Genomic DNA, 12,733 nt, shown 5'->3' with positions numbered 1-12,733 from the left:
CAAGTGACAAACAGGGTTAAGCAGCAAGTGACAAACAGGGTTAAGCAATTCCAGAATCAATGCATCAGCTTTGTAATGCTGCCACAGTAGAGGAGGATGGACTGTCAGATGAAGCTCCTAAATAGCACCATCCTCAATGACGGAGAAGCCCAAAACATATCAGTGTACAAGAAAGGGCAGAAGCATTTGCAATAATCTTCAGCCAGAAATGCCAAGTCCATGATCCATCTCAGCCTCCTCCAAATCAAGAATGAAGACACTGGATACTGCCAAGGCTTTGAGTCCTAACAACATTCCAACATGGTACCAAAGATATGTGGACCAAATCTTGCCATCCCGTAGTCAAACCGTTCCAGCACAGCTACAACACTGACATCTACCTGAAAATGCATAAAGTCGCCTAGGAGTGCTCTGCATTCAAAGCAGGACAAATCCAATCCAATCCAACCAATTACTACTCCATCACTCTCAAATATCAGTAATATGACAGAACAGTCATCAACACTGTTATCAAGGAATATTTGCATAGCAATAATCTGCAAACTGATTTTCAGTTTAGGTTATGCGAGGGCCGTTTTGTCCCTCACCTCATTATAGTATTGATTCAAGCGTGGACAAGAGAGCTTAATTCCACTGGGGAGTTGTGAGTGACTTCACGCATCAAGGCCAAATGTGACCAAGAGTGGCATCAAGGGGCCCTTGTGAAACTGAAATAAATAAGGAATGAAGGGAACAATCTCGGCTTATGACATCATACCAGGCTGTCCGAGGTCAATCATTTCAACTCTAGGACATCTTCACAGAAATTCTTCAGGGGAACATCCTAGGCCAAATCATCTACAACTGCTTCAATGACCTTCCCTTCATTATAAGGTCAGCAGTGGAAACACTTATTGCGCAATCACCAATGTTCTGCACCATCTCTAAGTCGCACTGCAGAAATTCACTATGGCTCCTCAGACTGCACCTTTCCTACCATCTCCAAGGACTACAGTACTTAGTACATGGAAACACCTGCAAGTTCCTCTCCAAGCTATTCACTATCCGGATTTGGAAATATATTACTGTTCCTTCGGTGTTATTGGGTCAAGGTCCTGGAATTCCCTCCTCAATAGCATTTTGGCTCTGCCTACACCACCCGAACTGCAGCAGTTCATGAAAGCAGCTCACCACCACCTTCTCAGGGACCACAAAGGGATGGACAATAAATGTTGGAATTTACCACATCCCCCAAATGACTACTTTAAAAAAAAAATCAGCTGTTTGTGTATCTGCTGCTTCCTTAACTGGAGCAATCCACTAGAAACCATGCCCTCAAACTGTATCTCCTGTAACATTTAAAATGCATTCTGTCATTTGAAAATAACGAAGTATTAATGTAAATAGCAGACCATGCATAATCAGCCGTAGGGCAGCTGTAAAAGGAGTTAGTCTGCTGCAGTTGTATGATGAATGGTTCTTTCATTTTGAGCAGCAACAAAGTGCAGAACAAAAGGACTACAAACAGAATCCATTATACCACAACCACAAATCCCTACCTATCCAGAAGAGTCAAATGTAGTGGTAATTCTGTAGCTCATGTGTGCGCACACACACATACAAACACACACAAAGCTTTCCTAAGAATTACAGGCAGTTTTGCTCAGCATGTTCACAAAGATATATGGCATCTAGTTTTAACATTTATAATAGGTACTTAAACTATACAAAGCACCCGGTAACAGGACCAAAGAAAGACAGCTAACTTAAGTGCTCCAATTCTAAATCTGTCACTTGGGATACACAGAAATAAGGCAGAAAAGACAAGCAAATAGAACAAGGATATTTTCCTATAGTTTGCAGAAATCTATTCAAGAAACCAGCAGATTACTAACATTATTTGTATGGCATGTAACACTAATGGAATATTCAATGTGCGCAATGCAGCGTGTCGTGCCATGCTGTGGGGAAAAGGTCCAAAGTAGTATGGCACCATCAAGTAAGGAAGGAAAGCACCAGCACATGGAACTTAACTTTGGGTGAAATGGGAAATGGGGAGCAAAAGCTAGACAGACTGTACAATACCATACAGCAAGGCACATTGCTGGGGACAAAGAAATCATCAGTCAGGAGTTGCTACCTGCAGGTCGTCGTCTTCTTTCACCAGCTCTTTCCGTGGGAATAAATCCTTAGCCTGAATGTACTCCAAACTGGGTGGCCCCTCCTCACCCTGGCAACAAAAACAGACATAGATTCAGAACAGCACATATCAAACACAGAACATGCACGGTATGCTTAGAATTGGAGAAATTACAACACATTAACTTGCAGAGCAACTTCCATGGAGGTTAGAGGGGCTGGATGCATTTTGAGCAGGAACACTTACCTAAACCTCCCATTCATCGACAGTATAGTACTCGTAAAAAACAAAAGGGAGCTTGGCTTTATAACGTTGCAAAAAAATGACTAGCCCAGTGCATCCTCACATCAAGACTAATGGCAGGAAGATCACAAATTACAAAGGATATGTAAACCCTAATTGGAATTCACAATGTGCAAACTGAACACATTACTATTTGTACCTTTCTGCCAATCAGGAGTACAACTTTCCATTGCTGAAATCCGCAGTCTAACAATCACTTCAATATTGCTGCTGTCCTGCATTGTGAACCTTAGCTTTTCAAACAGACATAAAGCTCTTTAATATGGTCATACAAAATACAAGCATAAGGTAGCCAGTCAGACTCTCAAGCCTGCTCCACAAATGACTATGAAAAAAGTAGTCCAAGGTGATTGCTTCACTTTGTTGCACAAAAGCGCTGAGGTAAACTGCAGCAATCCTAGTGATACATCAATCCAAATCAGTATAGATTGGGAGTCAAAGCTCAGACTACTGGTCTGCATTTGCAGAACTAAAAACTAACAAATTCCCCAGATTCTGGAAAAGCCCTATCAGTATATCACTCCTCTATTCAAAAGAAGAGAGTTTCAGACAGCAGGAAAATAGAGGCCAGTTAGCTTAACGTCAGCTATGGAGAAAATGCTGAAAGCTGTTGTTATAGCAGGGCACTTGGAATTAAAAAAAAAATCTCACTGCAGTTAAGCAGTATCAATGTGCTTTTGTGAAAGAGAAATCATGCCTGACAAACGTATTAAGAGTTCTTTTGAGATAGTAATGAGTCATTGGGGAGACACCGTGGCTCAGTGGTTAGCATTGCTGCCTCACAGAGCCAGTGACCCAGGTTCAATTCCACCCTCAGGCGACTGTCCGAGTGGAGTTTGCACGGTCTCCACGTGTCTGTGTGGGTTTCCTCCGGGTGCTCCGGTTTCCTCCCACAGTCCAAAGATGTGCAGGCTAGGTGGATTGGCCATGCTAAATTGCCCATAGTGTTCAGGGATGTGTAGATTAGGTGGGGGAAAGGGGGATGGGTCTGGGTGGGATGCTTGGACGGTCAGTGTGGACTTGTTGGGCTGAAGGGCCCGTTTCCACACTGTAGGGATTCTATATATAAAAAAAAAGATTCTATTCTATAATGGGGATACAGGGAAACTTGCAGATCAACTGCATTTACCCCAACGTGCCACATCCAGGTTATTGCAAAAAAAAAAGACTCATGGTCTAAGAGAATAACTTGTTAGCATAAACAGAAGACTAGTTAGTTAACAAGAGAACAAGCATAAATGGATCATTTAGGTTAGCAAAATGTTACAAAGGATCTGGTACTGCGAATAGTTTTGGTTGCCCTATTTAAGAAAGAACATAACTACATTAGAAGCAATACAGAGAAGGTTCATTCAACCGATTCCTGGGATGACAGGTTACCTTGTGAAGAAAGGCTAAACAGATTTGGTGTGTACCCAATGGATTTAAGAAGAATTAAAGGTGATCTTATTGAGACATACAAGATTCTGAGGGGACTTAACTAGATACTCAACAATTAGGACTAATCCTTTAGAATTAAGAGATCTCTCATTTTAGAGATGAGATTTTCTTTCGAGTGTCTGAGTCTGTGGAACTGTCTTACCCGGAGAAAGGAGGCAGCAGAAGCATTGAATACTTTATAGGTCAGAAGTAGACAAATTCTTCACTCACAAAGGAGTTGAAGGGTAGCAGGGGTAGACAGGAAAGTGGAGTTGAGACCACAATCAGATCAGCCATGATCTTATCAAATTGTGCAGAAGGTTTGAGGTGTAGTAGCCTCCTGGCTGCTAACACACAGTTAGTTTGCTAACTTGGTCAAACAGCAAGGGATGCTGGGTACATTGGCCAAGTAAAACTCTGAAGTCATAACCCCCACACACCAGATACAGTGCAAACACAGCAGCCAGATGCTACTGAAATTACCATAATGTAAAAAAGTTATCCTGGACAGACATATCCCTAACAACTTATCCACCAAACAAGAGACAGCTCAGACAGAAAGGCAATGGGTCCTGCTACACAAAGAAATAAACAGTAGCAAGCCATCCAAATGACTGGCAATGTTTCAATTATTAAGCAATTATTCCTGATTGGCCAGAACTACAGAAAGTTCCAGAAAATCTCCCATAAACGTATAAAAACAGGGTTTTCCTGCAGACCAATCTCTTGGACCTTCTGACATGGCAAAAGGCAGAATCCTGCCGAGATTTTTCTGCTACAGTTAACTAGGGTCCGTTAAGTTATCGGACGCTCACAGTGCCTCAAATATATGTCAATATAATCTCCGCACAAGTAATGCCTTTGGTTTGTTTGTTGGATAGAGTCAAAGTCCAATGTTTGTTCCTTCATATGCTACTTTAGAGAACCAAACTGCTTCAGTGGCTATGTATAAGGATATCTTTATGAATAAAATATATTTTTGAAATTTTGAAAAGGCAGAAACCCGCTGATGTCTGGAGTGAGAAGGAAGAAAGAAAACAGCTTTGTAGAGAAAAAGAGCAGCTGTGCAAATCTACATGAGACTCGGGAGAACTGTAAGCTCAAGGGGCTGAAAAGGATTAGAGATAGTACATTTTTGTAGCAAAAGCTACTGTAACTTGTTTCCTAATAAAGTTTTGACAGTTTTGCATTGATACAATCTTATGTTCGTAGTGAATTGACCGCTTCGGTATTGTGGGACATCTGGGCAAATTCATTCATAACATTCTGGTTGGAGTTGCCTAACTTGTTTTATGGAGGAACAAGACAACAGGGGTGAATGACTTACTCCTTAATTCGTACATGCATAAACTTAATATGCTCTGGTACACTCATCACTTTCTGGTAAAAGCAAGTGTAAAACCAAGTGATGCAAAGATGTCAGAGTGAGCAATGCATTACAATGTGCATTTCATTCATTTTATTGTCAGTGGTTCACATTACAAAAAATACGTCATGGTCCAACTTCTAAAATAGGGCAAACATGATCATTCCTGCCTAATTTCCATACTTTAGAACTAGTACGTTTGAGGAATTAGTTCCAGAAACATCAGTTGGAATACTCTTCTTCAATCTCAATCCAATTTGACATCCTTTGGAAGTGCTGATGCAATCTCTCCTGAGGGTAGCACAGAAGCTCATTGGCGTACTGTTTATTTGAGAATACAGGGATTTAAATGGCACCACTTCAGAATCCACATGGCATGCTTTAATTCAGTACTTCATAAGAACAAAGACACCTTGGGGGTGCAGGTTCATATTTCCTTGAAAGTGGGGTTGCACGTAGACAGTGTAGTGAAGTAGGCATTTGGTACACTTGCCTTTATTGGTTAGTGCATTGAGTATAGGAGTTGGGAGGTCATGTTGCAGCTGTATACGACATTGGTTAGGCCACTTCTGGATTACTGCATTCAGTTCTGGTCTCCCTGTTATAGGATGCTGCAAAACTTGAAAAGGTTCAGAAAAGATTTACAAGGATGTTGCCAGGGTTGGAGAGTTCGAGCTACAGGGTGATGCTGAATACACTGGGACTATTTTTCCCGGTACAACAGAGGGGTGACCTCATAGAGGTTTATAAAATCATGACAGGTATGGATAGGGTGAGTAGCCAAGGTCTTTTTCCCAGGGTAGGGGAGTCCAAAACTAGAGGGCATAGGTTTAAGTCAGAGGGGAAAAGATTTAAAAGGGACTGAAGGGGCAACATTTTCATGCAGATGGCAGCACGTGTATGGAATGGTGGTGGTGGTGGAGGATGCTGGTACAATTACAACATTTAAAAGGCAGCTGGATAGGTGTGTGAATAGGAAGGGTTTAAAAGGATATGGGCCAAATGCGGGTAAAGGGGACTACATTAATATAGGATATCTGGTCAGCATGGACGAGGTGGACCAAAAGGGTCTGTTTCCACACTGTACATCTCTGACTCTAAACTATGTTGCCACCTTGTATGTAATGCCGTATGCAGAAGAATGTTTTTCAGTTGTATCAATAGATCTAAACATTTACATTTGGTAAGCACTTGTACCTTTATTGCACATACTTAATCAGCAAGGGGTAAAGATAAGTTCACGAGGCCGATGTTGAAATTGAAGGTGCAGGGGATCATTGCCACAGTGTATTTCTGTTCAGTGCACTTGGAGCAATTTAAAAAATACTGTATTATGCAAGATGGGATCCCTGACTACAAGAAGACCCTTTTTCTCCAAGAAGAGCTGATTTAACATGAAGAGGAAAGCCTTGCGAGAGGGCCCAAAATCAGAAGGGTTCATGGGCAGAATGGACATTTGACTTAGTGGCCAAGGCTTGATGAAATCGAAGTTGTTAGAAGTAGGTATGTTCTGCAAAATTATTTGAACAGTATTAGAGTCTAGAATGACAGAAATCTTGGGAAATGATTCAGAACTCACGAGTGAGAATACAGAACTGAACCTAATTGTAAGTGAGGTATGGATAAAGTAACTATGAAAAATACTGTACAAGCAGCTATCAACCAGGACAATCTAGGTAGCTCAGAAAATCAAGATCTGGCAGGACTTCAGCACATGGCAGCTGCAACAAAATGCGTATTTTAGTAGCTGAAGCATCAGACAAAATGTGAACAAAAAGGAAGAATAAAAGTTATACACCATATATGCACTGTCGACAAAGAATCAGGAATGTGTTTTATAGATTCCAAATACATAAACATATGTAATTACAGTTGTTTTATGAATTATATACGGTATCCACAACTGCTGGTTCTTCTGGATGCTGTGTTACTCAATTTCCTTGAACTGGTTGATCTTGAGGTTAGAGTTGGAATCTGTCCGAGTGCAGACTGCAATCATCGCTGATGCTGTAGTAATTAAAAAGCCTGTGGGAATCTACAATGCAGCTTCTGTGCAACATGTGGTATTTTTTTCTTGCACTGATAAGAATATGACTATATCCCATCACATGAATTGTACTGGCTTCAGGCAAAGGGAACCTGGTGAGTTACTTGGAATCACATGGAGCATTTGGAAAAGACGTTAGTCCATGCTTAAATTGATTAGGACAGGAAGTCACATTCACAATATCTAGGTACACCTTTAACTTCACATGTATGCAATTTATTAACTTCTGAAATTACTACGACATGCACTTTTAAATCAATTCCTTTCAACAATTTTTGAAAGAAGTATAAAATTGGTTGACCAGCTCCACTTCTGCTGCTTGCTACATCTTAGGACATCATCCCAAGGCTCTGTCCATTCATCTCTACTTTGTTCTACAATTCATTATTCTGGATCTTTTAACAATGTCCGGAATCAAGGGGCCAGAAAATCAGAATCTCTCCCAATAGTTCCTTCTGTGGTTTATAAACTATCAATCTGAATCCTCTCCAACAAATCATCCAGAATATTCCAGAGCACATTAAACTGAACTCTCAACTGTTCTGTAGTGTTTAAATCTCTAATGTGGTTTACATCCTGTTAATCCAGGCCCTCTGCAGCAAAACCTTACTTTGCTCTAGTGTTTGTTAATTTGGATCTTCACCTTCTAATCCCCACAGTATTCTACAACCCATCACTCTGGACGGCCACCGTAAACAATCCATACAGCACTATTGATTAAAAATTCCACTGAGCAGAAAAACCCTAGCAAACACAACCACTGGATTTATGTGGAACTCTCTGTTCATAAGTACAATAGATGTATAACAAAAGGTTCCAAGGAGATGAAAATCTCACTGTATTCACATGAATTGAGCTGTGAAAACCAAACCCAGGAAAACAGGCTGGGAGCTTTCATATAATTAGTTCAATTGATATAACTATAAACTCACAACAGTTGTTCCTTCCTAAAATGCCATATCTCCCATTGGAAATAACAGCATAATTTCTTTAAAAGAGCGTCGAAAGACAGCCTATCTTGGCTCTGGATACAACAGCACAACTGACTAGCTATCAAGGTCAGTAAATACATTTCAAATACTTACAATTCACAAATACCAGCCTTTCTTTGGCTTCCTCTTGAATTAACAAGTACGATATTCTTTAAATATACTGAAAATTCAAGAGCCAGAAAATAATCTCAATCCACAATGGAAAATGCAAAAATGGCTTAGAACTGAATATTAAAGAAGGAAATTTAATTAAAAACAGAACAATCTTCAGAATAAACAGAAATATCAAAATTAATTTTCTTCTAATTAATGCCGAACCAACGTATCAATGAGATCACCTGAAAGCAGTGACTGCCTCGGCCCTCTGGAACAGAATATGCTTAGTCACCAGTCGGCCTCTCCTCCCTAATAATATCAATTGGTTCAATGAGATTTTCTCCCTTGGTCCCAGTGACACATTACATATCAAGAATAATCCAGCAACCCATACCTGCACAGGCCTCAAAGCTGACAGAAGGAAAAAAGAAAGCGGAGACTCACAAAGCAATTCAGCATGGAACAGCTGACGTGAGCAGCCAGACTCATGTTCAGTGAAGGCCAGTCTGATCCTGCAGTACGTGGAGCTTAGACAGAAATATAGTGGGTGGATTCAATTCTGGCACAAACCCCTTCATTGCTGTCTCTCTGCTATCAAATAGAAAACGATGAATCCACACTGTCTAGAAAGTGAATAATGTAAGGAAGCATTTCTCAGGCTTTATCCAATCAGCTCACTCCCTGCAGCAGGTGCATATTGCTGTACTACTGCTCAAGAAACAGGATGAAATGGGGTTGTAGCTCCTCCTACAGAGCATGTCAGTACTGTGTAAACTGTACTGCATCAGAGGAAGCACCCACTGCAGCTCTCTGCAGTCAGCTATTGTACAAGACACAGGCTGCAAAAAAAGTACCTGTATTCAATTGGAGCAGTGTGAATTACCTCGGATACACAAAAATGGTTCCTTGAAAGATTTAACCCTTTCCACGAGAACTTTAAAGTCGGCTTCAAGTTCCTAGAGTGTCTGCACAGTTGAATTTACAAGGGGTTTTTTTTTAAAAACACAGTTATTAGTAATCAGTGATTGAAGAACAAATAGCATGCAATCAAAAGATGCATCAAGCATAGAAAATCCAGTTTGGACTCGAGTCAAAATAATAATCAGGACCTAATATCAGCACAGTGTCTAATAGTCACTATTCACTATGTTCCATTGTCACTATTTTCACAGTTTGATATCTCCCTCTCGTGACAAAAATTAAATATATTCCCAATAAAGAGGGCTGGGTGCTTTCTCGTAATGAAGTATGATAGTGGTCATGAGGAGGGGAAACACAAAATGACTGTTTACAGTACAAGGCTGAAGAGAATGATAGATGGATGCTGCTTACAAGTGGGGACTAAAGAGATCGTGACAGATCATGACTCTTAAAAGTGGGGTGAAAGGAGATAAATCCACAGATCCAAATACTGTGAAGGAAGAAACAGACAGATGGCGATAAAAACTTGGGGGTGGGGTAGACAGCCAGACAAACCCAAGGAAGAAAAGGGGCGGAGCAAAGGCGGTTTGAGACAGGCCAGTTTAATAAGGCTCTTAAACATTTATCCTAAAACACCAACTTCGAGAAATTGCTATTTCCATAAGAAACAAACCTAAACTGTATGTCTGAAAATAAGTTAGAAACATAAAACATGCCACGATAATTTTCTCAGCACTAGACATTAATGACCAGTGAGGAGACATGCTGCCATGAAAAGCCCGACAGAGGCTTACATTCGACCAAAGCCGATGTTTAAACTGTCTCAAACAATACATAGTGCCTTTTTTTCATTGTTAAATTTACCATGTTCCATCTCCCTACTGTGCATTTCGCCGGGGGCTGAAGACGCCTACAAATCAGCAAATGGAGAACTAAAAGAGCAGCACATCGATCACTGTCTTCCTCTCTTTGCCCCACCCTGCTGGTGACTCAGACTCTGTATAGTAATGCTGCATGCAATGACTCACATAACAATAGAATCATACTGTGCAATGTTGGATACAGGCTGTGTGTTTTTATGACTTTTTAAAAAAGCTTGCTCAATACCTCCCACTAACCAGCGTTTGAATTAACCTTTAATCACGTTTTTGAAGGATCAATTGGTTCTCATGAGCACAGAACTATTCTTTTTACTTCACTTTTCCTTTTCCTTTCCAAGTCCCACTCCCCTCCCTCACCACACATTGCAGTTAAAGATGATTGCAACCATCGTAGTGAAAATATTTAAAATCAAACATTCGAATAAAAAAAAGCCTCATAAACAGAGACCCTAGGGTACAACAGTAGGAACGTGATGCTGAACTTATAACCGACACTGGTTACACCTCAGCTGGAGTACTGTATACAGTTTCAGGTGTGAACTACAGGAAGGATGTTAGTGTATTGGGCACAGAGCAGAAAAGATTTATGAGAATCACTCCAGGGATGGGACACTTCAGTTATGAGGAAAGACTGCAAAAGTTGGGACTGTTTTCCTTGAAAAGGAGAAGGTTAAGAGCATATTTGATCAAAGATTTAAAAATCATGAAGGGTTTGCCAGAGAATATAAGAGGACAAACTATTCCCATTCATAAATGGATTGAGAACTAGGGCACAGTTTTAGCTAATTTTGCAAAAGAGCTAAATGTCTGGTGGGGGGGGGAAAAAAACAAAATTTCACACAACAAGTAGTTTGAATACAGAATGCACTGCCTCAAAGTATGGTGGAGGCAGATTCAATTGAGGGATTCAAGAAGATATCAGTTACTAATAGTGCAGGGCGATGGGGAAAGAGGCAGGAGATGGCATTAAGCTAATAATGCTCAGAAGAGACTCTTGGGCAAAGCGGTAACATCCTCACTTCAAATTTCATCTGTATCAGAGAGTCATATCATATTGTCAATCTGAACAGTTGATTAAAAACAGTGTAAAATAACACCCAGCCACTGCAAACAGAATGGGCTGAATGGCCTCTTTCTATACTGTAACAGGTCTGTGAATTCACCTTCAGTGATAAATGGAGTTGTACAGGACACAAGGGGCTTCAAATTCCTAAAAGGAAACGTACATTAACCAAAGTATTTAGCAGGTACGGTTCACCAATATGATAGGAGGGGTTGATTGAAACTGTTCCTTCTCACTTCGATTTGCTGTATAAGATAATTTGCAAGAGTGCTGCAATATAGATAGTTGCTGAGATGGCAGGATTAGTCATTAATATTTTGCTGGCGAATTCAATCCGAAGGGCATATTCCAGTAGGGTGCAGCACTGTAGAGATGGTGTTACAACTACAAAGGAGAGCAATATGATCAGTTTTTTGAATAGCAATGTTTGAAGCATCAGTACATGAGCAGAGGCACACTCGAGGATAGCAGTCTCAGGGTTCAAAGTCTGCAGCACGGAAAAACTACGAGTATCAATCGTATGCCTAGAGTCAGAGTTTCACAGCACAGAAAGGGGCTCTTAAGGCCCATTGTGTCCATGCTGGTCATCGAGCAACTACCTACTCGAGTCGCATTTTCCCGTACTTGGCCCTTCAGAGTGTGTCAAGCAATCATCTAAAAAATTACGTGGTGACGGTTTCTACCTCTTCCATCCTTTCACGCAGTAAGTTTGAGATACTCACCAGCCTTGGTGAAAGAATTCTTCCTTAAATACCCTTGACACTTTCTATCCTTTATCTTACATCTATTCCCTCTGTATATTGACTTCTCTATCAAAGAAAAAAGTTTTTATCTAGTCACCTCAATTTTTTACACTTCAATCAGGTTCCCCTCGGTCTTCTCTGCTCCAAGATAAGCAACTCCAGCCTATCTAGTCTCTCATATTTGAAATGTCCAAGACCAGGATGCACTATGGTCAATCTCTTCTGCACCTCTCTACTGCAATCACACCCTTCCTTGAGCATGGCAACCTGAGCTGCATACAATTCTTCAGCTGTGGCTTAAATAAAATCTTATACAGCTCCATCTTAACCTCCTTAGTCTTGTATTCAGTGCCTCAAATGATAAACATCCCAGCTGCCTTAATCACCTGTCTTGTTGCCTTCAAGGATCTGTGGACATGTGCATTATGATCTCTTAAATTCTAATTACATCTTAGGAACCTACTATTTCTCGTGCTCCCAAAATGCATCACCTCAAACCGTTCCAGTTTAAATTCCATTTGTGGCACACCACTATATGCAAGCCTCCAATCACAAAAATAACCTTCAACCATCACCCTTTGTCTCCTGCCATTAAGCCAATATTGGATCCAATTTACCAAAGTGCTACGGATCCCATGGGCTCTGGCATTCTTACCAGTCTCATGTGACACCTTGTCAAAACCCTTACTAAAGGCTATACAGAATACATTGAATCCACTACCCTCATGTGCACACCTGATCACCAACTTGATCACCAACTTGATCACCAACTTGATCACCAAC

At 40.7% G+C, this 12,733-nt stretch overlaps 1 protein-coding gene across 6 annotated transcripts in view; it reads right to left on the bottom strand.

The window, feature by feature from the left end:
- mtmr4 (myotubularin related protein 4) overlaps window positions 1-12,733 on the bottom strand; it is a 141,868-nt gene that overhangs the window by 60,970 nt on the left and 68,165 nt on the right. For all 6 annotated transcript variants that reach the window (XM_048612531.1, XM_048612530.1, XM_048612534.1 and 3 more), the window contains exon 3: window positions 2,120-2,209. In XM_048612531.1, the coding sequence (XP_048468488.1) occupies window positions 2,120-2,209 (90 nt within the window). The remainder of the gene's footprint in view (window positions 1-2,119; window positions 2,210-12,733) is intronic.

Source organism: Rhincodon typus, chromosome 26 (genome assembly GCF_021869965.1).
Source record: "Rhincodon typus isolate 14 chromosome 26, sRhiTyp1.1, whole genome shotgun sequence".
NCBI lineage: Eukaryota > Metazoa > Chordata > Chondrichthyes > Orectolobiformes > Rhincodontidae > Rhincodon > Rhincodon typus.
Note: the sequence above shows the minus strand (reverse complement) of the source record. Positions and strands in the feature narration are given on the sequence as shown.